Raw genomic sequence first — 22,344 nt, forward strand, 5'->3', positions numbered from 1 at the left:
ATATAAAAACAGGTCCAAGTTACTGTAACAGAGACTATTCTAGGCTCCAAAGGAATGTAATTAGGTTTTTTTCTTCTTGCTGTTATTCAGTTCTGTACATAATAGTCTGAACATACTGTACATGATAAAGGTTTGAGGTGAGATCATGACTTGATTATGACCTTATTCTACTCTAGGATACAATAGATGTATTCAGAATAGATTTATGCTGAATAGGATTGATTCACTTGTAATAGTTCTAAACGAGGGTGGATTTATCATTGAACTTTTTGGTTGCTGCTGGCATTGTCACCTATAATGTGCAAGGTACAGAGACAGTCAGGATAGGTTTAGAAAAATGTAAGCATCTCCAGGCAAATTGGTGCTGGGTGATTGGAATATTGGACAAGGAGTCGGGATTTCTAAGTTCTCATATAGATTTTTGGGGGGAGTGGATAAGTCATTTGGGGGCCTGATTCTGTACCACTGAAAGAGTAGTAGCAGTTATAGTACTGTGATGGCACCTAGGAGCCCTAGTCATGGACCTGGACCCTATTGTGCTAGGCACTGTATAAATGCAGAACAAAGAAACAGTCCTTGCCGCAAAGAGCTTACAAGTGAAGTATAAGACAAGCGAAGTATAAGATAACAGGTGGATGCAGATAGATGGGGGAGCAGAAGGAAACAATAAGATAATATTGGGCAGGATGACAAGCTTTGATCTCTGCACAAAAGGTGCCTAACTATTAACCTGTAGCCATCTTGTCTGGAAATGAAGGAGGACAATAAGGTAGCTTTGAGGATGTTTAAGGTGCGCTCCCCCCAAGAAGCGAATGGCAGCTTTGCTATTGACTTCAGTGGTTGCAGGATCAGGCCCTTAAGCTGCAATTTTCAAACATGGGTGCATAAAGTGTGTGTATGTGTGTTCTTATTTATTCCAAACCAGTTCATTCATCCCTATTATTTGACCCTTTGTATCTTCTGAGTGTTTATTATTTCTACTGCACTAGGGTCTGAAACGTGCTGGACCCTTTCCAGAGTAGAAGAAACAGTCCCTGCCGTGAAAGATAAAGGCTGTGGAGGTATACAGCAGTGATTAGGATGATGACAGGCACATGTATTTATTTAGTTATTGATGGTTCTATTTTAACTTAAACACACTAGATCCCCTCTCCCTACCCTTTCTCCACAGTTCCCTCCAGCAGCAAATCTCAGCTTCAGATCCAGTGTCTGAGTTTTGCCAACCACAAGCATTTGTAATTCATGAATCATTTGCCCCCAAATAATGAAACTGGCTAAAATAAAGTGCTGAGCTTTGGCCATGCAGAGTGCCTCGATTTTCCTCCCTCCCAACATTTGACCTCCACAAATGAGAAGTTTACTAGCAGATGGTAAGCTAGTTTCTTGTACACCTCATGAAAGAAGGTCTTTGGGGTGGACAGATCTGAATGAGGAGACAATAGTTGCCTTCCTGAGCACAGCACAGCAATGGAAGAACGTGTGAGTATTTGTTAGTATTCTACCTGCCTTCAGTGTTGAAAATTAGCCACAGATCAACTGCTTCAGCTTTTCCAATTCCTTGGAGTTTGCTTAGGCCTGGATTGAACTATGACTGTAACCCCTGCAGTGTTATTTTGTTTAACCAAGCAGACTGCCTATTCTTTAACCTGAAAGCCTCAACTTACATTTTCAGCAATTTGGGGTAGAGACCTATAGTACAGTTCCTACCATAAAGGAGCTTCCATTTGGATTGAGGCCTCTGAGTTCTACTGTAAAATACATATCTAACACTCATAATAACAATTGCAGCATGATAATGGGATAAACTATTTCCCTTAGAATTCCATTAAACACTTTCATTTGCACCTTTTCTCCTATTCTTTTCGTCTGTCACACCACAGTCAACACTGAAGTCATAAATGTCTGATTAGATTTGTCCTTGTGCTGTTGCTTAATACAATCAGCCGTGGTTACTGACTGAGTGACAATGCCTATTTTCTGTACTATGAGTTTTATAGTCTCAGTTTATTAACCACCACTGGCTGGAGTTTAGTATCCTGGATTTAATAAAACAGAGTCATTTCCACAGCAGTTAAAAGGGGAGAAAACATGTTGCAGGAAACTTTTCAAAGATTTATGAAGGCAAAACCTGTATAACCACAACAAGAGATAAACCCCAAAGCACCAGCTTCTTGTGAGCACAGCCAGTGCTGGTATTCTTAAATGACTGGTCAATCGAAGGTCTTCTAAGTGTATTACCTAATGAGCAGCATTGCGTGTGTTGCTTTTCTTTAATAGGTAGGAATTATAATATCTTTTTTCGTGTGCTTCCTCTGTGAGGGTGAAATTCATCCCATTGCTTGGGGCCAATACAAGGCCTATATACCAGTTACACTTACTTTCAGTGTGACTGTGACCCCCTGTGGGCTTCTTGTGAAGGCAGACAGTACGATTGACTGTCAATCCCTCTACAGGTGGGCTCTCCAACATATTCCAGGGCTGAATTAAACCCAATTTCTTTAGCAAGTGGAGGAAAAACCACAGTACCCTGTGATTTCTCCTTTAGACTCTGCTGACACACACAGGCTACTTCCAATCACAGAATAGGCTTGTGGGAGCCACTGTCACGCTGTGTGGTCCCAAGCATCTCGAAAAAGACTCTGTGAGCCCTTCATCATTTTATGTAGAAATTGTCCTGACTGATTAGGACAGCATGATCTAGATGGGAGCCTGGCCATATTAAAGGAGGATAAACTGTCACACTCAGACTCATGTTAGAATGTAATCCTGTTAGAGTTTCTCTACAGCATCACGTCATCTTACATAATTGAAAAGCAACCGCTCTTGACGGAAATAGGCCTGCAAGAAAGCAAAGCCTTGAGCAGCAGGTTAGCTAATCTTTCTGTTTCTATAGGAGCATGGCATACAGTAAAGGTATGTGGTAAATTTATCATTTGGATGCATAATAAGAAGCTAGGAGACTATTCTGGTGCTTGCTTTTTAGCTCTAACTGTTTTAGCCTAGGGGCTGACACCTGATGAGCCTTCCAAATAACCACAATAATCTTCAAGTACAAAGTTTCCTGTTGTAAGGCTATAATATCTCGGCTCCGAAACACAGTTACTAAACTCCCAAACCGTAGCATTCCCAAGGGCAGCATTTGGGACACACTGTGCGTTCTATGGCAGTAGTACAGGTATAAGCTTTAAGATGCTGTTTGCTCCTGAATTAAAGTTCTTGCACTACATTTAGAGATGAATGCCACTATGCTATTTGAAAAGAGACAAGAGTTTTTAAAGAGGATATCCTTATTCAGCTAGGTTTTCCTGTCCCCCTCAATACCATACTGAGTGCCTGTTGTAATTACTCATATTTCTTTTTGAAGAGACATTCTTTCAACAGGTTTCAGAGTAACAGCCGTGTTAGTCTGTATTCGCAAAAAGAAAAGGAGTACTTGTGGCACCTTAGAGACTAACCAATTTATTTGAGCATGAGCTTTCGTGAGCTACAGCTCACTTCATCGGATGCATACCGTGGAAACTGCAGCAGACTTTATATACACACAGAGAATATGAAACAATACCTCCTCCCACCCCACTGTCCTGCTGGTAATAGCTTATCTAAAGTGATCATCAGGTTGGGCCATTTCCAGCACAAATCCAGGTTTTCTCACCCTCCACCCCCCCACACAAATTCACTCTCCTGCTGGTGATAGCCTTTAGTCTCTAAGGTGCCACAAGTACTCCTATTCTTTCAACAGTTGTCTTTTGGTCCAAATCCTGAAAAGAACTGAGTACCCGCAATTTCAGCTGAGATCAATGGATGATCAGCACCTCAGTATTTGGCTCATGAATTTCAGATTGCATTAAGCAAGGTGTGGTAGGGTAATGCAATTATTTAAGACATCTGTACTGAGGCTTAAGTATTAGGGACAGGGTAGCTTTAACAAGGCAACACTACCTTATGTATAAGCTCCTTTGTTTTCAGTTTACACAGATTTTTACTGAAAAATTACTGGGTTTTACAAAAAGTATTATTCATTTTTATCTGATTTTCACCCTACTTTTGTATAATTCAAATATATAAAATTTACTTGTTTTATTAGGAAAATACAATACATTTTGCATGAGATATATGTATTACAATAATACATTAGTCTGTGTGTATATGCAAAGCTGCCTGTTGAAGTAAGGCTATGTGTTAGTTTAGAAGATACACACAATAAACAAACAGGCATGCACACAAGCTTTGAAGTGTGTGAGCATCTGAATGTACTGATGAATCTCACTCCCATCACATACACATTTCAAGCTGTTAACAGATAACAGTTTAAAGATCTGACACACTAAAATGGGAAGAAAACAAAAGTCTGTATCAGAATACGATTCAGAACACAAGGAAGTATATGAAAGTTTTAAAAAGACAAAAACAGGAGAAAAGGCTGAAGTTGAGTGAATGCGCTGCTAATGGTGTGGACCAATTATTAAATATTTATAGGCTAATAGTTCTAAGTCGACAACAGTAAACTGTTTATTCAAATGAAAAAAATTTATTTGGGGATTAGAGCTATATTGTTTTCTTAAACTCAGAGGTGGCCTAGTGTTTTGAGTTCTGTTTTTGTTCTGCAGCAAATTACATTTATCATCGGAATTCAAAGTGTTAATCTACTAAATACTTTTTCCCTTCTTTCCATCCACCAAAATAAACCCTGATATTTACCCAGAACAATTATTAATAGTTTTTTGCACTGATTTTCACCTGTTTTTGTTGTAATAAACACTGATAAATTCCCAGGAAAAAATAAATAAAATAAAAACTGAAAATGAAGGACCCTACTCATGAAGTATCTTTCATAGCTACTGTATTCCAAATCATAGAATCATAGATATTAGGGTTGGAAAAGACCTCAGGAGGTCATCTAGTCCAATCCCCTGCTCAAATTGCTTTACAGAGTTAAAAAATTCAGTTATAAAGTTGAACAATAAATAATACCATAAGGAGAGAGAAATTAAGAGGCACAAGCCGGGGAGAAAAAACATATGTTCAAAATCTCATGTATTCTAGTGCAAAGGAATTTTCTGCAGAATCCACCCACTGTCATAGACCTATGTAGCAGAATCTAAGCTTCATTTTAAATAAAATAAGTGTCTAACTTTCATGGTTGCAAAGAAAACCCTCCAAATATGAACTGCTACAGTGTTGCATTTCTGAATCTGTGCTGATATCATAAAATAATAACTTTGACATGTGTAAACTACCTTGTTCCTCTCAATGGAATATTAGTTCTTAAGTCTAATGATGTCAGTGTGAGTGCCAGCATTATTAACTATTTCGCTGCTGATAGGTTTAGTAAAAATACTCAGATGATCTGATGATAATCCATTAAGGTGAAGTGGTAGATACTTAGGGCTTGGCTACACTTGCAGATGTAGAGCGCTGGGAGTTAAACCAGCCTTCAGAGACCTCAGCAGGGAAAACGCTGCCGTGTGTTTACACTGTCAGCTGCAAGTGCGCTGGCGTGGCCACGTTAGCAGCTCTTGCAACGTGCCACAAACAGCAGTGCATTGTGGTAGCTATCCCAGTGTACAAGTGGCTGCAGCGTGCTGTTCAAATGCAGGAGGGAGTGTGACAGGGAGCGTGTTGTGTGCATGTGGCGGGAGAGACAGTGTGTTTTGGGGGGCAGAGAGTGTATCAGCATGTTGTCTTGTAAGTTCAGACAGCAGCAGACCTCCCTCCGCTCCCCTGCCTCTCTCTCTCAAACACACTCACAGCAGCAGCATTCCACAGTAATGGTTTGCTTTGTCCTGGAGCAGATAAGCATGCCGGCTGTCAGAAATGGAGCTTTGAAGGGGGATATGTGCATGCCTGCAACCGAGTTCAAAACAATGAGAAGAGTAGCTGTCAAGGTTCCTCCCCCACTCTGAACTCTAGGGTACAGATGTGGGGACCTGCATGAAAAACCTCCTAAGCTTATCTTTACCAGCTTAGGTCAAAACTTCCCCAAGGTACAAAATATTACACCCGTTATCCTTGGAAGGGCCGCTACCACCACCAAACTAATACTGGTTACTGGGGAAGAGCTGTTTGGACGCGTCTTTCCCCCCAAAATACTTCCCAAAACCTTGCACCCCACTTCCTGGACAAGGTTTGGTAAAAAGCCTCACCAATTTGCCTAGGTGACTACAGACCCAGACCCTTGGATCTTAAGAACAATGAACAATCCTCCCAACACTTGCACCCCCCCTTTCCTGGGAAATGTTGGATAAAAAGCCTCACCAATTTGCATAGGTGACCACAGACCCTAACCCTTGGATCTGAGAACAATGAAAAAGCATTCAGTTTTTACAAGAAGACTTTTAATAAAAAATAGAAGTAAATAGAATTAAAGAAATCCCCCCTGTAAAATCAGGATAGTAGATATCTTACAGGGTAATTAGATTCAAAAACATAGAGAACCCCTCTAGGCAAACCCTTAAGTTACAAAAAAGATACACAGACAGAAATAGTTATTCTATTCAGCACAATTCTTTTCTCAGCCATTTAAAGAAATCATAATCTAACACATGCCTAGCTAGATTACTTACTAAAAGTTCTAAGACTCCATTCCTGGTCTATCCCTGGCAGAAACCAGCATACAGACAGACACAGACCCTTTTTTCCTCTCCCTCCTCCCAGCTTTTGAAAGTATCTTGTCTCCTCATTGGTCATTTTGGTCAGGTGCCAGCGAGGTTACCTTTAGCTTCTTAACCCTTTACAGGTGAGAGGAGCTTTCCCCTGGCCAGGAGGGATTTCAAAGGGGTTTACCCTTCCCTTTATATTTATGACATGCCCCCCAAATCTCAGCTAGGGTGAAACACTGGCTGGGATTTCTTCCTGGAGCTCTAGGAAAACAGAGTTAAGAAGACACATGCATCTCTAAATATACTACCAAGTACATAAAGACTAACAATATTTTCCACATCTCAAGGACGATTTTAACCAGTTGATTCTGGGAAACTTTCACGGGAGAGTGCATCAGCCACTTTGTTAGAAGCTCCTGAGATGTGTTGGATGTCGAAATCAAAATCTTGGAGAGCTAAACTCCACCGAAGAAGTTTTTTGTTAGTTTCTTTGACGGTGTGAAGCCACTTCAGTGCAACATGGTCGGTTTGCAGGTGGAAACGCCGTCCCCAAACATATGGGCGTAGCTTTTCCAGAGCGTAGACAATGGCGTAACATTCTTTTTCAGTGACTGACCAGTTGCTTTCCCTCTCAGACAGTTTTTTGCTGAGAAACACTACAGGGTGGAATTCTTGATCAGGTCCTTTCTGCATTAAAACTGCTCCCACACCACACTCAGATGCATCTGTGGTTACTAGGAACGGTTTGTCAAAGTCTGGGGCCCTTAGTACAGGGTCAGACATGAGTGTCACTTTAAGCTTGTTAAAGGCCTTCTGACACTTTCCGGTCCACTGAACAGCATTTGGCTGTTTCTTTTTGGTTAGGTCTGTCAGTGGGGCAGCGATTTGGCTGTAGTGCGGTACAAATCGTCTGTAATAACCGGCCAAGCCTAAGAAGGATTGAACCTGTTTCTTTGACTTTGGGACAGGCCACTTTTGGATAGCATCCACTTTGGCCTGTAGGGGGCTGATAGTTCCTTGACCCACCTGGTGTCCAAGGTAAGTCACTCTGTTTAGGCCTATTTGACACTTCTTAGCCTTAACAGTTAGTCCTGCCTCCCTTATGCGCTCAAGGACTTTTTGTAGATGTTCCAGGTGGTCTGCCCAGGAATCCGAAAATATGGCCACATCGTCAAGGTAGGCGACTGCATATTCTCCTAATCCCGCTAGGAGACCATCTACAAGTCTTTGGAAAGTGGCGGGTGCATTTCGCAGCCCAAAAGGGAGTACATTAAATTCATACAGCCCGAGATGTGTGATGAAGGCTGACCTTTCCTTGGCAGATTCATCTAGCGGTACCTGCCAGTACCCCTTGGTTAAGTCCAAGGTAGAGATGAACTGGGCCCGTCCCAGTTTCTCTAATAGTTCATCTGTGCGTGGCATTGGATAGTTGTCTGGGCGAGTTACAGCATTTAGCTTATGGTAGTCCACGCAAAAACGTATTTCCCCATCTGGTTTGGGAACTAGAACCACTGGAGATGCCCATGCACTTTCAGAGGGGCGGATTACCCCCATCTGTAACATATCCTGGATCTCCCGTTCTATAGAAGTTTTAGCTTGAGGAGACACCCGGTAAGGTTGAACCCTAATTGGGTGAGCATTACCTGTGTCAATGGAGTGGTATGCCCGTTCAGTCAGTCCTGGGGTGGCTGAGAACGTTGGCGCGTAGCTAGTGCACAGCTCCTGGATCTGCTGTCGCTGCATACGCCCAAGGGTCATGGAGAGGTTCACCTCTTCCACACCACCAGCACATTTCCCTTCGTAGTAAACACCTTCAGGCCACTCAGCGTCGTCTCCTCCCTGGGCTGTAAACTGACAAACCTTTAATTCTCTGGAATAAAAGGGCTTTAGAGAATTAATATGGTACACCTTAGGCTTTCGGTTGGAGGTGGGGAATGCTATGAGATAATTAACAGCTCCCAGGCGCTCCTGGACCATGAATGGCCCTTCCCACGATGCTTCCATTTTATGGGCCTGGAGCGCCCTTAAGACCATGACCTGGTCTCCTACTTTGAAGGAACGCTCTCTGGCATGTTTATCATACCAGGCTTTTTGCTCTTTTTGAGCATCCTGTAAGTTTTCTCTAGCAAGGGCTAAAGAGGTTCGGAGGGTGTTTTGTAGGTTGGTTACAAAGTCCAGAATGTTAGTTCCTGGAGAAGGTGTAAATCCCTCCCATTGCTGCTTCACCAACTGCAATGGCCCCTTAACCTCACGGCCATATACAAGTTCAAATGGGGAAAACCCTAAACTGGGATGTGGTACAGCTCTGTAGGCAAAGAGCAACTGCTGCAACACTAGGTCGCAATCATTGGAGTGCTCATTTACAAATTTACGTATCATGGCCCCCAAAGTTCCATTAAACTTCTCCACCATGCCATTTGTTTGATGATGGTAAGGAGTGGCAACCAAGTGATTTACCCCATGAGCTTCCCAAAGGTTTTTCATAGTTCCTGCCAGGAAACTAGTCCCTGCATCTGTGAGGATGTCGGAGGGCCAACCTACCCTGGCAAAAATGTCTGCTAGTGCCTGGCACACACTTTTAGCCCTGGTGTTGCTTAGAGCTACTGCTTCCGGCCATCGGGTGGCAAAATCCATGAAAGTCAGTATGTACTGCTTTCCTCTGGGTGTCTTTTTCGGAACAGGACCCAGAATATCCACAGCTACTCGCTGAAATGGAACTTCAATGATGGGGAGGGGTTGTAGAGGGGCTTTGACCTGGTCTTGGGGTTTTCCCACTCTTTGGCACACCTCACAAGACTGTACATAGGTAGAAACATCCTTGCCCATTCCCTCCCAGTGGAATGACCCCCCCAAACGGTCTTTGGTCCTGTTCACCCCAGCATGGCCACTAGGGTGATCGTGGGCTAAGCTCAAGAGCTTGGCCCGGTATTTAGTTGGAACTACCAACTGTCTCTGAGGATTCCAGTCTTCCTGGTGTCCACCAGAAAGAGTTTCCTTGTATAAAATTCCTCTTTCTATAACAAACCTGGATCGATTAGAAGAGCTGAGAGGCGGTGGGTTGCTCCGTGCCGCCGTCCAAGCTCTCTGGAGGCTTTCATCTGCTTCCTGTTCAGTCTGGAACTGTTCCCTTGATGCTGGAGACATCAGTTCCTCATGGGATTGTGGACCTAGGCTTGGTCCCTCTGGAAGCGATATAGGGGATGGAGCTGTTTCTGTTGACTGTGAACCGCTCTCCGCTGGTGCACTATGTTGGGATTCAGGCTCCGGCTGAGCCTCTTGTGTAGGGTTATCGGCTGCTGCCAGTTCAGGTTCGGTGGGGCCCTCTGGTGTTGAGGTTGCAAGTACTGGATTCAGTGCTGACACGGGGTCTGGTGTTGGTTGTTTGGCTGGTTCCGGTTCTGGGACTGGTTCCGTCTGGGTCTCTGGGACTGGATCCACTACTGCTGTTGCAGACATTGGCCTGGGGTCCGGGTCCATCACCTCTGACTGGGTCCTGATAGAAGTTTCCGGAACAGAGCTAGGCCTCACGGCTTGTTTAGCCTGGCTGCGGGTGACCATTCCCACCCTCTTGGCCTGCTTCACATGATTGGCCAAGTCTTCCCCCAACAGCATGGGGATGGGATAATCATCATAGACTGCAAAAGTCCACATTCCTGACCAGCCCTTGTACTGGACAGGCAACTTGGCTGTAGGCAAATTGAAAGAGTTGGACTTGAAGGGTTGAATCGTCACTTGGATCTCTGGGTTGATTAAATTGGGGTCCACTAAGGAAGCATGGATAGCTGACACTTGTGCTCCGGTGTCCCTCCACGCGGTGACCTTCTTCCCGCCCACACTCACAGTTTCCCTCCACTCCAAGGGTATCTGGGAGGTATCTGGGCCTGTGGACCTCTGGTGTGATTCCGGTGCAATGAACTGTAATCTGTTGGGGTTCTTGGGGCAGTTGGCCCTTACATGCCCCAGCTCGTTACATTTAAAACATCGTCCAGCTGACGGGTCACTGGGGCGAGGAGGGTTGCTGGAGAACGGGGTGGTGGGACGATAAGGGGTCTGGAGGGTTCTTTGGGAGGTAGGTGGGGGTTTGGGCGGCCCCCGGTAATAGGGTGTGGTCTGGGGTGGTCCCTTCTGGTCTCCGCTCCAACTGCGACCAGTTTTCTTCTTCTCTGCCACCTCCACCCATCTGGCTCCAATCTCTCCTGCCTCAATTACAGTTTTGGGTTTCCCGTCTAGGATGTATCTTTCTATTTCCTCAGGAACACCCTCTAAGAATTGTTCCATTTGCATTAGGAAGGGCAAATTTACTGGAGATTCAACACTTGCTCCTGATATCCAGGCATCCCAATGTTTCACAATGTGGTAGGCATGTCGGGTAAATGACATGTCTGGTTTCCACCTTAGGGCTCTGAACCTCCGACGAGACTGCTCGGGTGTTATCCCCATTCTGACTCTCGCCTTGGATTTAAACAGTTCATACTTGTTCATGTGTTCTTTAGGCATTTCAGCTGCCACCTCAGCTAAGGGTCCACTGAGCTGCGGCCTCAGCTCTACCATGTATTGGTCAGTAGAGATGTTGTACCCAAGGCAGGCCCTTTCGAAGTTTTCTAGGAAGGCCTCAGTATCATCACCTGCCTTGTAGGTGGGGAACTTTCTGGGATGGGAAGTGGTACTTGGAGAAGGATTACTAGGGTTTGTTGGGATATTCTGCTGAGCCTTTATCTTCTCCATCTCCTCCACATACTTCCTCTCTTTTTCCTTCTCCTCCAGTTCTTTGTCCCTTGCTTCCATAGCTCTCCTGTGAGCAGCTGCTTGGTGTTGTTCTGCTTCTCTCGCTGTCTCCCTTTCTTGTTCCTTCTTCAGCCGCATGAGTTCTATCTGTCTTTCATGTTCCCTTTGTCTTTCCTCAGCCTGAAATTTGGCTAATTCCAGCTGTAGTCGAGCTGAGGATTTGGTCATTCTAACCTCTCTGTTTTTAACTAACTTTACACCCGAGGTTTAGAAATAAACAAACAAAACTTGGCTGTAAAATTTTGCTGTGCTGCAATAGAATACCTATTCTCTGATAGTGATTGTCAGCCTACAGAAAAAGACAATTCCCGTGTCTCTGCTCTGGGCCCAAATTAAAGCAAAAAACCTCCAACTGCTTGGAAACCTGCTTACCCAGCCCAAAGAAAAAGCAAATGGGTAGAACACACACCCCCTATTTACTTTTAGGAAGAAAAGAAAAAAAAACCTCTGGGTTGGAAGACTGTGAATTTCCCTGCAGGAGTTAAGTACCCTGCCTCCAGGCAAAGAAAACCTGCAATTCACAAGATAATCCCCTTTTGTCTCTGCTTGGCCACAAAGCAGAGAGAAACCAAGCTGCTTTCAGTTTCAAAGCTGCTTTCTGGACTTCCTAAAAATTCCTTTTTAAAATCTGTATTTCTAGTTCAAAAAATCTCAACTGGATCTCAAAATGATTTCAGGTTAATCCCACCACTGTGCCACCATGTCAAGGTTCCTCCCCCACTCTGAACTCTAGGGTACAGATGTGGGGACCTGCATGAAAAACCTCCTAAGCTTATCTTTACCAGCTTAGGTCAAAACTTCCCCAAGGTACAAAATATTACACCCGTTATCCTTGGAAGGGCCGCTACCACCACCAAACTAATACTGGTTACTGGGGAAGAGCTGTTTGGACGCGTCTTTCCCCCCAAAATACTTCCCAAAACCTTGCACCCCACTTCCTGGACAAGGTTTGGTAAAAAGCCTCACCAATTTGCCTAGGTGACTACAGACCCAGACCCTTGGATCTTAAGAACAATGAACAATCCTCCCAACACTTGCACCCCCCCTTTCCTGGGAAATGTTGGATAAAAAGCCTCACCAATTTGCATAGGTGACCACAGACCCAAACCCTTGGATCTGAGAACAATGAAAAAGCATTCAGTTTTTACAAGAAGACTTTTAATAAAAAATAGAAGTAAATAGAATTAAAGAAATCCCCCCTGTAAAATCAGGATGGTAGATATCTTACAGGGTAATTAGATTCAAAAACATAGAGAACCCCTCTAGGCAAACCCTTAAGTTACAAAAAAGATACACAGACAGAAATAGTTATTCTATTCAGCACAATTCTTTTCTCAGCCATTTAAAGAAATCATAATCTAACACATGCCTAGCTAGATTACTTACTAAAAGTTCTAAGACTCCATTCCTGGTCTATCCCTGGCAGAAACCAGCATACAGACAGACACAGACCCTTTTTTCCTCTCCCTCCTCCCAGCTTTTGAAAGTATCTTGTCTCCTCATTGGTCATTTTGGTCAGGTGCCAGCGAGGTTACCTTTAGCTTCTTAACCCTTTACAGGTGAGAGGAGCTTTCCCCTGGCCAGGAGGGATTTCAAAGGGGTTTACCCTTCCCTTTATATTTATGACAGTAGCCACTTGACTTCATGGGATTATGGGACATTTCCAGAGGCCAATCACAGCGCAGTAATGCAACATGTCATCCACACTGACACCCAGGTGCTTCAGCCGGGGTGCAGCAATCTTTATGCTTCTCATGGAGGTGGATTAACAGGAGCGCTCCAGCTGCGGAGTTCAAACGCTCTACCGGCCTTACCAGTGTGGACACCTCAAGAGTTAGGGCACCTGGGGCTGATTTAATGCACTCTAACTTGCAAGTGTAGCCAAGCCCTTAGAGTGTACTGGGGCAGAGAAGGAAATACATGGGAACATGGAGAGATCTGAACAGAACAGATCAGAAAAGGAGATTAAATGAAAAGAAAAAGTATACAGTGTGATTCATTAATTAGGGCTTGATCCTCTTCCCATTGATGTCAATGACATAACTCTTATTGACTCACAGGGGCAGAGTCAATTTCTTTTTCTTTTTTTTCAAAACGAGAAAATACTTAAGCCTTTTTAAATTAAAATGTATGAGTTTTAATATGAGAATGTTATATGCAAACATAAGGAACTGATCCAAACCTCATTGAAATCATGGATTGTACATATTCATTAGGGTCTGTGCGCTCAGGAGTTGGACTTGTGCACAAATGAATGTCTGAACCATTTTTTACAATAAACCCATTCACCTCATGTGAATATATAGAACAGATCACTGCGGGGAATAAAAAGGGTTGAAATGAAATGATGTAAATTAAATATGAAAAATCACAACAGCTATGATTTGTACTCACTGCATTGGTTTTCCAAAGACTTTTTTCTTTACAAACTAGTCCCAATTTTCATATACTCTGTCAACGTAACAAACATTCGCAGCATGTAGCTTAAAACGAACACCTGGTGGTTGCACATCTTTAAGCTGTATGGCTTGTATTTAGAAGGCCATCCATGGACTCCTTTGTAAGAATATTTATGTTCTGTACTCCCCTGTTCCCCCTGGCTGAAAATAGATTAGGAGTTTTCCTTGTGGGACAATAAATGGATAAAACAAATCCGATATCAAATATGATAAGAAAGTAGCTAATGCCACAGTTCCATTTGCTACTGGATCAGCTCACTTTTCCCCCCAATCATTTTATGTCTTTATCAGAGTGAGAAAATTCATCCATCTGGGGAAAGAATCGCTCCTAATATTGCAAGCAAAGAAATCCAATTCTTAATGTGTTTTTCGTGTAGCCTTCAGGGGACTGAATAATGTGCTTTATTAGTGACGCTAACTAGCACTTTCAATCTCAGCTTTTGACAGTGAAGTGGTTAATTTTCATTGAGCTTCCATCACTGCAAAGGAGTTTGGATCTAATATATTATTAAAATATTTCTGAAGTAATATTAACTCACTGTTTAATAGCATAACTATTTCCAAAACTCCAAAGAGTTATATGTTGTGTGAACAGAATATTCTTCCATTGATGTTCTTCTCTACTAAACATATCATGTTATTTAATTTCCTCTCTTGCTTTTCTTTAACAGGCTTTTCATATCCATCATCAAGCTGAAATGAAGACCTTGGAGGCTGAAGAAAGCTGAGTGCACCACTACCTTGCTTCAGAGAAAGGAACTACGGTCCAGTCAACCTTTCTCCTGACGACTTTTGGTAGCTTTAAATTGACGGTTGCCTACCTTGAAAGACACAGCTATTGCTTCTTTCAGTACACATGGAGGAAGGCAGCAAAGTGTGTAACCCTGGCTAATAAGACTGTGGCTTTCCTATGAAGAGCAGAAGGCAGGCCAATCATAAAAGGATTATTTCACAGTTAGCCTCCAAGACTTTACCTCTGACCTGATCACTGGACACAAATACAAGGCAATTCCAGTAACCTGAGTTTTCACTACCTGTTCTTTATCATTGTTTTAATTTCTCTTTCTTTGGTATTCCATTTCTTTAAGTTCAAAATGGGCCCGTGGACGAGAATGTGGTCCAAAGATTGGGCTGCTTTCCTGAAATCCTGGCTAATAATTTTCCTGGGGCTCTGCATGCAGGTCTCCAAAACTTTGGCCTGTCCAAATGTGTGCCGCTGTGACCGAAACTTTGTCTACTGTAATGAGCGAAGCTTGACCTCAGTGCCTCTTGGGATACCGGAGGGTGTAACCGTACTCTACCTCCACAATAACCAAATTAATAATGCTGGCTTCCCTGCAGAGCTGCACAATGTCCAGTCTGTGCACACGGTCTACCTGTATGGTAACCAATTGGATGAGTTTCCCATGAACCTGCCCAAGAATGTCAGGGTTCTCCACCTGCAGGAAAACAACATTCAAACCATTTCTCGGGCTGCCCTGGCCCAGCTACTGAAGCTGGAAGAGCTGCACCTAGATGACAACTCCATCTCTACTGTAGGGGTTGAGGATGGAGCATTTCGGGAAGCTGTCAGCCTCAAGCTTCTGTTCTTGTCTAAGAATCACTTGAGCAGTGTACCTGTTGGCCTTCCAGTGGACTTACAAGAATTACGAGTTGATGAAAACCGAATTGCCATAATTTCAGACATGGCCTTCCAGAATCTCACGAGCTTGGAACGTCTTATTGTGGATGGCAATCTCCTTACAAATAAAGGTATAGCTGAGGGTACCTTCAGCCATCTGACCAAGCTCAAGGAATTCTCAATAGTACGGAATTCACTATCCTATCCTCCCCCTGATCTTCCAGGTACACATCTGCTGAGGCTCTATCTGCAGGACAACCAGATAACCCACATACCACTTTCAGCCTTTTCAAACCTCCACAAGCTGGAACGGCTTGATATTTCCAACAATCAGCTCCGGATGCTGGTGAAAGGGGTCTTTGATAACCTCCACAACCTGAAGCAGCTCACTGCGCGGAATAATCCCTGGTTATGTGACTGCAGTATTAAATGGGTCACTGAATGGCTCAAATTTATTCCCTCATCCATCAATGTCCGGGGTTTTATGTGCCAGGGACCAGAACAGGTCCGAGGTATGGCTGTCAGGGAGCTCAACATGAATATGTTGTCATGCCCCACCACCACTCCTGGTCTGCCACTTATCACCCCAGCCCCTGCTGCCACCTTGCCAACTACACTGGTTCCCACTTCATCAGTTCCAACTCCAAGTGATAAATACAGTCCTCTCCCGCCCACCACATCCACACTCCCCACTGTGCCTGACAGGGAGGGTGGAGAAATGGTGACACCTCCCATTTCAGAACGGATCCAACTCTCCATCCATTTTGTGAATGACACTTGCATCCAGGTCAACTGGCTGTCCCTTTTTACCGTGATGGCGTACAAACTCACATGGGTTAAAATGGGCCACAGCCTGGTAGGGGGCATTGTTCAAGAACGGATAGTAAGTGGTGAGAAACAGCATGTAAGCTTGGTGAATCTCGAACCCAAATCCACTTATCGGATTTGTTTGGTTCCACTGGATGCTTTTAATAATTACCGAGCTGGAGAAGACACTGTCTGTTCAGAAGCCACAACCAAGGCTTCCCACTTAAACAATGGCAGCAACACAGCCTCCAGCCATGAGCAGACGACTTCTCAGAATATGGGCTCCCCCTTTTTGCTGGCAGGCTTGATTGGGGGTGCAGTGATATTTGTGCTCGTGGTCCTGCTCAGCATCTTTTGCTGGCACATGCATAAAAAGGGGCGCTACACCTCCCAGAAGTGGAAATACAACCGGGGCCGGCGGAAAGATGACTATTGCGAGGCGGGGACCAAGAAGGACAACTCCATCCTGGAGATGACGGAAACCAGCTTCCAGATTGTCTCCTTAAATAACGATCAGCTCCTTAAAGGAGATTTCAGACTGCAGCCCATTTATACCCCAAACGGGGGAATTAACTACACAGACTGCCACATCCCCAACAGCATGCGGTACTGCAACAGCAGTGTCTCAGATCTGGACCACTGTCATACGTGATAGTGAGGGGAAAGCGAGATGCATAGAACTATGAGCAAAAACTCTGGAGAAAAAAAAATCCACACACAACAAATTACATTTGATAAATGTTACACAGATGCATTTGTGCATTTGAATACTCTGTAATTTATACGGTGTACTATATAATGGGATTTAAAAAAAAGTGCTATCTTTTCTATTTCAAGTTAATTGCAAATAGTTTTGTAACTCTTTGCTTTTTAAATCTTTAAAAAAATATTGCTGAAGTACTGTACAGGGTTGTACAATAAGAACCCAATGCCATGGCAAAGGATAGAAAAACTCATTCTTCAAACATTAACCACTTTGCTGTCGAAGCTGTCTGAAGGATGTAGGTCCCTAGGTAGTCCCCTGGTACAGGACATAAGTGTTCATTAAAACAGGGTCACTAGGGATGGGCAAAGCCAGTTCTAATAAAATGAGTACAACCCTCTCACCCAAACTCATAATGAACTTCTTCTGGGGTTCAAACAAGTTGGAGTAACTCTGTTCCCTATCTGTCACTTTCACCTGCCTCTGTATTTCCTAGTTCCACCTAGAAGTGGGAGTTCTGAAGTGCTACCAGAGAGGCTGTTTCAGTGGTGTATTTTTTTTTTTATATGGATGGAAACGAAGTATCAAACACTTTCTGCAAGATTCAGAGTTCCCTGTATTTCTATTCATAAGAGCTAGTCAGAAAATGGTCCCAAAATATCAGATACATTTTCATGAGAATTTTTTTCCCAATTTTTCATTAAAATTAAGAAGTTTTACACATTTTCTAACCAATTTCAATGGGAAATGAGGGTGCTCACCAGCTATCAGGTGGCTCTGATCATATCACATCACCTTCTGAAAGAGCAACTTTCGCAGAACTAGCATGTTCAGATAAGGCCTGCACCTATGACTTGCTAAGTGCCGTCAACTCCTATTGACATCAAAAGTCCAAATCCTATGGTATTTGCCATGACTTAGTGGCAATGTACCCTTCCAAATCACTGAAAGCCTCATGCAAAAATCCAAGGAGATCCATAGAAAGTCTTCCACTGGCTTCTGTGGATTTTGGATTAGGCCCTGAGTGATTTAGTGGCTTGAATAAAGTTCAGTACAGAGAACTAGGAAGAAACCACCTGGCAAGCGAGAAAGCTTTTGTTTGTTTGTTTGTGTGTTTGTTTTTTGAAAGGCTCTCAGACCTACTATGAACTGAATTAACTTCAGTGAAATAATCACATCAAAGTCCTGTTGTTTTAAGTGAATGAAGATAGGCACTAACTAAACATTTGGTGAGTTGAGGGATTTGCATGGATACTAGTCCACGCTACCCCTTTTACTCTCCCTTCTTCAATCCTTAGTCTGTTGGCCACTTTTTCAACAATGATCTGTGCTTTAAAAGTTTCAGAGGAACAGCCGTGTTAGTCTGTATTTGCAAAAAGAAAAGGAGTACTTGTGGCACCTTAGAGACTAACCAATTTATTCAAATAAATTGGTTAGTCTCTAAGGTGCCACAAGTACTCCTTTTCTTTTTGCTTTAAAAGTAGCAGTTGGGCCTAGATTTTGCTCACTTTTGCCCTCAGCTCTTCAGTTGGAATCAATTCTGCATCCCTGAGCTTGACACATGCTATATGGAACATCGTGCTTCTACTAAAATCATGATGTTTCTCTGAAAGTTACATAACGTTCCAGCAACTCCTGACTCCTGTGCTTGCCAAAAGCTCTGGTTCTCTTGCCAGCTCAGTGATGGATTTGATTTTTTTTTAATTCTATTTTTTAACACTTTGGCTCACTCTGTCTCCTGAGCGTAGGGAACACACACAAGTTCACAACAAAGAGGAAGAAGACCACACAAATATCAGTAAGCCCCTCATACAAAAAGCTCACAGGGCTTGTTCTCTAAATGTTTTCCAAGGGAGAAGGGAATGCATGCATGCATGCATGCTTGCCACAGAGAGCACAGAAAGGTCCAGCAAAAGTTGGTATTCCACTAAAAATGGCTCATTAATTAGAGATTTAACAAAATCACTCTGAAAAATTTAGGATTATATGATCATTGGTGGCTTCTTATGTTGGGAGAGAGAGCTGTGGTCCCTTCCTCCATGAATTTCACCATGCCCATCCCTGAATCCCAGCAGTCTTTAAGTGTGCAACTTCTAAAATGCCATAAAAACATTTCTCTTCTGCACTGAAGAGATTAATCTGATCTTTAGTTGTAGATGGCAGAGTACAATCATTATCTGAGGAACTACGCCCTCCCCGCCGACACCTTTTATAATCCCATTTTGGAATTCCATTCTATATTCTGTATATTTGCTATTTTGTCAGGCTATAACCGGTATTTTAGGCAACCTGTGTGGCTACTGTAATAGTAAAGTCACTGAAATTTTGCTGAATAAAAGGCTGCCATATGATCTCAAATTGTGTAATTTTAGCTAGAAAAGTCTATGCAAAGTGTTTTTTCCTAGTATGTGACCTATTTACTCAAGATAACTGAGAGCAGGCTGTATTTTTTTGTTTGTTTTGTTTAATATGTTTTAGCTGCCAAGGCCCCACACGACGAGCAGTAAGACATGTGCATGTGCACACACCTGTGGCATGCGGTATACATGAAAGTTTATTTTAGATTAAGTAGAGTTAGTGAATTCATTCTGGGCATGGATGTAGTATTTAATTTCACTGAACTAGCTAGTTATATGTTTGGTTTGAAAAAGCCATCTCACATATTTAATAATGGTTCCCAATCATTGGTATGTATACCAGTACTGGTACTTCATGCTTCGATGTCTGATACCGTAAATACTTTTCTCTTCTGTAATTATAATCAGCTGTACTATAATCAGCTTAGTATATCATAGTTACTAGAGCTAGGTGAATTATTCACACCAAATTACTTCTTCAGTGAGTTTAGCCCTTTATTTCCCATTGTGAATTATCTATGCACAGATTGATTGATATGATTGTGCTTGCTATTTAAAAATTGTTTGATGAATACTCATGTGAATGTGATCCAGACTAGGGGTTGTTCACAAACTGTTCAGTTTGACTACCTCTTGGATTATTCATGGTGCGTGACTGGGCCTGCTAAATCACATGTCATTAATTCTGCTCCCTGTCTGATGATGGGAACTTTTATAAACAGCAGGAGGGAAATCCAAGAAATTTAAAAAATGACAGAGTTTGGGCTTCGGGTAGTGAACCCTTGTGCAAACATATTGGCATGGAGTGTTCATTGGACTCATTTTACATGAACGTTATGTTGAAAAAAAAAAAATCTGTACCAGATTTCCCTGAAAAACAAATTGAAAGAACTGGGAGTACTAGCTAAACAAATGTTTAGATATATGTTTTGGAAGTATTTTTGTTACCTCTAACTGTTACCCACCTCTCCTCCATTTGAGCACTCTCCAACACACAACAAAGTTTGGATTGTTTCCAATTCGGTTCCACAGTTATACAAACAGCTCAAACTCCATTTTAGTACATAGTTGACAAAGCTTCATTTGGTGGAGGTTTTCAAAAGAGGCTGGATCACCATCTGTCTTGGATGGTTTAGACACCACAAATCCTGCATCTTGGCAGGGGGTTAGACTAGATGACCCTTGTGTTCCCTTCGATTCTATGATTCTAAGCAGGTGATAGGCACTAGCTGAAGTCTGAGTCTGGTAAAATGCCTGAAAAGATTGGGAACCTCTCAGCTAAAAATAAATGTTGACAAAGATATTTTTTTTGTGATTGGACATTTAATATTAAATTAATATCACAAGCTTTCATCTTGTACACAGTATATTCCAAACAGGCTTCATTAATGCTGCAGATTATGGGATCTGCCTCAATTAGCGTAAGATCTGCATACTTACATTAGCTAGCATACACCATGGAGAAAAGTTTCAAATGTGTACACACAAAACCCAAGCAGAACCTCTGAAATGTGCATTTGCTAATCCTGATTTCCATAGATCTGGGTTGTACACATTCATTAGGGTCTATGTGCTCAGGAGTTGGACTTGCGCATGAATGAAAATCTGATCCATTTTTTTATAATAGACCCATTCACCTCATGTGAATATATAGAACAGATCACTGTGGGGAATAAAAAAGGGTTGAAATGAAACGATGTAAATTAAATATCATGAAAACATCACAACAGCTGTTATTTGTAGTCACTGCATTGGTTTTCCAAAGACTTTTTTCTTTACAGACTAGTCTCAATTTTCATATACTCTGTCAATGTGACAAACATTCACAGCATGTAGCTTAAAAGCAGAAACAAACAGCTGGAGGTCACACATCTTTAAACTGTATGGTTTGCATTGAAGAGGCTGTCCATGGACTCCTTTGTAAGAATATTTATGTTCTGTATTCCTCGCTTCCCCTGGCTGAAAATACATTAGGAGTTTTCTTCATGGGACAATAAATACATAAAATGAACCTGATATCAAATATGACAATGAAGTAGCTAATGCTACAGTTCCATTTGCTACTGGACCAGCTCACTTTTTCTTTTCTTTTTTTTTTTTTTCAATCATTTTATATCTTTATCAGAGTGAGAAAAATCCTCCATCTGAGGAAAGAATCCTGCCTAAAATTGCAAGCAAAGAAATCCAATTCTTAATGTATAATTGGTGTAGTCTTCAGGGAACTAAGTAAGGCACTTTTTTAGTGACACTAAATAGCAGTTTCAGTCTCAGCTTTTGACAGTGAAGTGGTTAATTTTCATTGAGTCCTTAGTTTATAGCATTTCTTTGCTCTAACTTATAACAGGGACATTAAAGTTTTACTTTAGAATATAAGAATAATGGTTTTACTCATGACTTATCTTTCCAGCTGCATGAAAAAACAAAACAGAAATTAGTGCCAAAACCAAAAGTAGCTAGCTCTAAACTTCATCAAATCCTGCCTGATGCTCTCCTTTTTACACAAAGGATAATTCTAGGAAGCTGAAGCTGACATCCTTCCCTAACATCTACAGGAGAGGTCAGTTTGGACCACAGAAGACACTAGGGGATGCTTGTAAAAGATTTATTTGTGAAGTTTTTGCACAAGCATGGTACTGTATTTTCTCTTCAATAAGACAGTTCTTTCTAGTAGCACACCCAGCAGTCTAGCACAAACGGGATGCAGCAAACATTGACTATATTGGGGACTCTGAAGAAACACAACCCATTAGAGTTAAATTCTGATCCTCTTGAATACACACAAGGCATGGAACAAATTGTCATGAATACTGAGTCCCAGATATAGTGGCACCAAATATATTAATTGAAAAATAATCATAAAACATTGTTATCAATTGAGACATATGCAAATTTTGTTCTTTGTGTTTGGTATATTTTATCTATAACAAGAGAGTACAAGTGGTTTGAAGCCTGCATTATCCATCTTTGAGACCTGCCATGTCAAAACTCCATTCTACATTATATAGTATCTTGT

At 42.3% G+C, this 22,344-nt stretch overlaps 1 protein-coding gene across 2 annotated transcripts in view; it reads left to right on the forward strand.

Moving 5' to 3' along the window:
- FLRT2 (fibronectin leucine rich transmembrane protein 2) overlaps window positions 1-21,058 on the forward strand; it is a 78,845-nt gene extending 57,787 nt beyond the window's left edge. For both annotated transcript variants that reach the window (XM_075129818.1, XM_048852467.2), the window contains exon 2: window positions 14,515-21,058. In XM_075129818.1, the coding sequence (XP_074985919.1) occupies window positions 14,938-16,923 (1,986 nt within the window). In that variant the 5' untranslated portion in view covers window positions 14,515-14,937 and the 3' untranslated portion in view covers window positions 16,924-21,058. The remainder of the gene's footprint in view (window positions 1-14,514) is intronic.
- Window positions 21,059-22,344: the final 1,286 nt, after the last annotated feature.

Source organism: Caretta caretta, chromosome 6 (assembly GCF_965140235.1).
Source record: "Caretta caretta isolate rCarCar2 chromosome 6, rCarCar1.hap1, whole genome shotgun sequence".
In the NCBI taxonomy this organism is placed as follows: Eukaryota; Metazoa; Chordata; order Testudines; family Cheloniidae; genus Caretta; species Caretta caretta.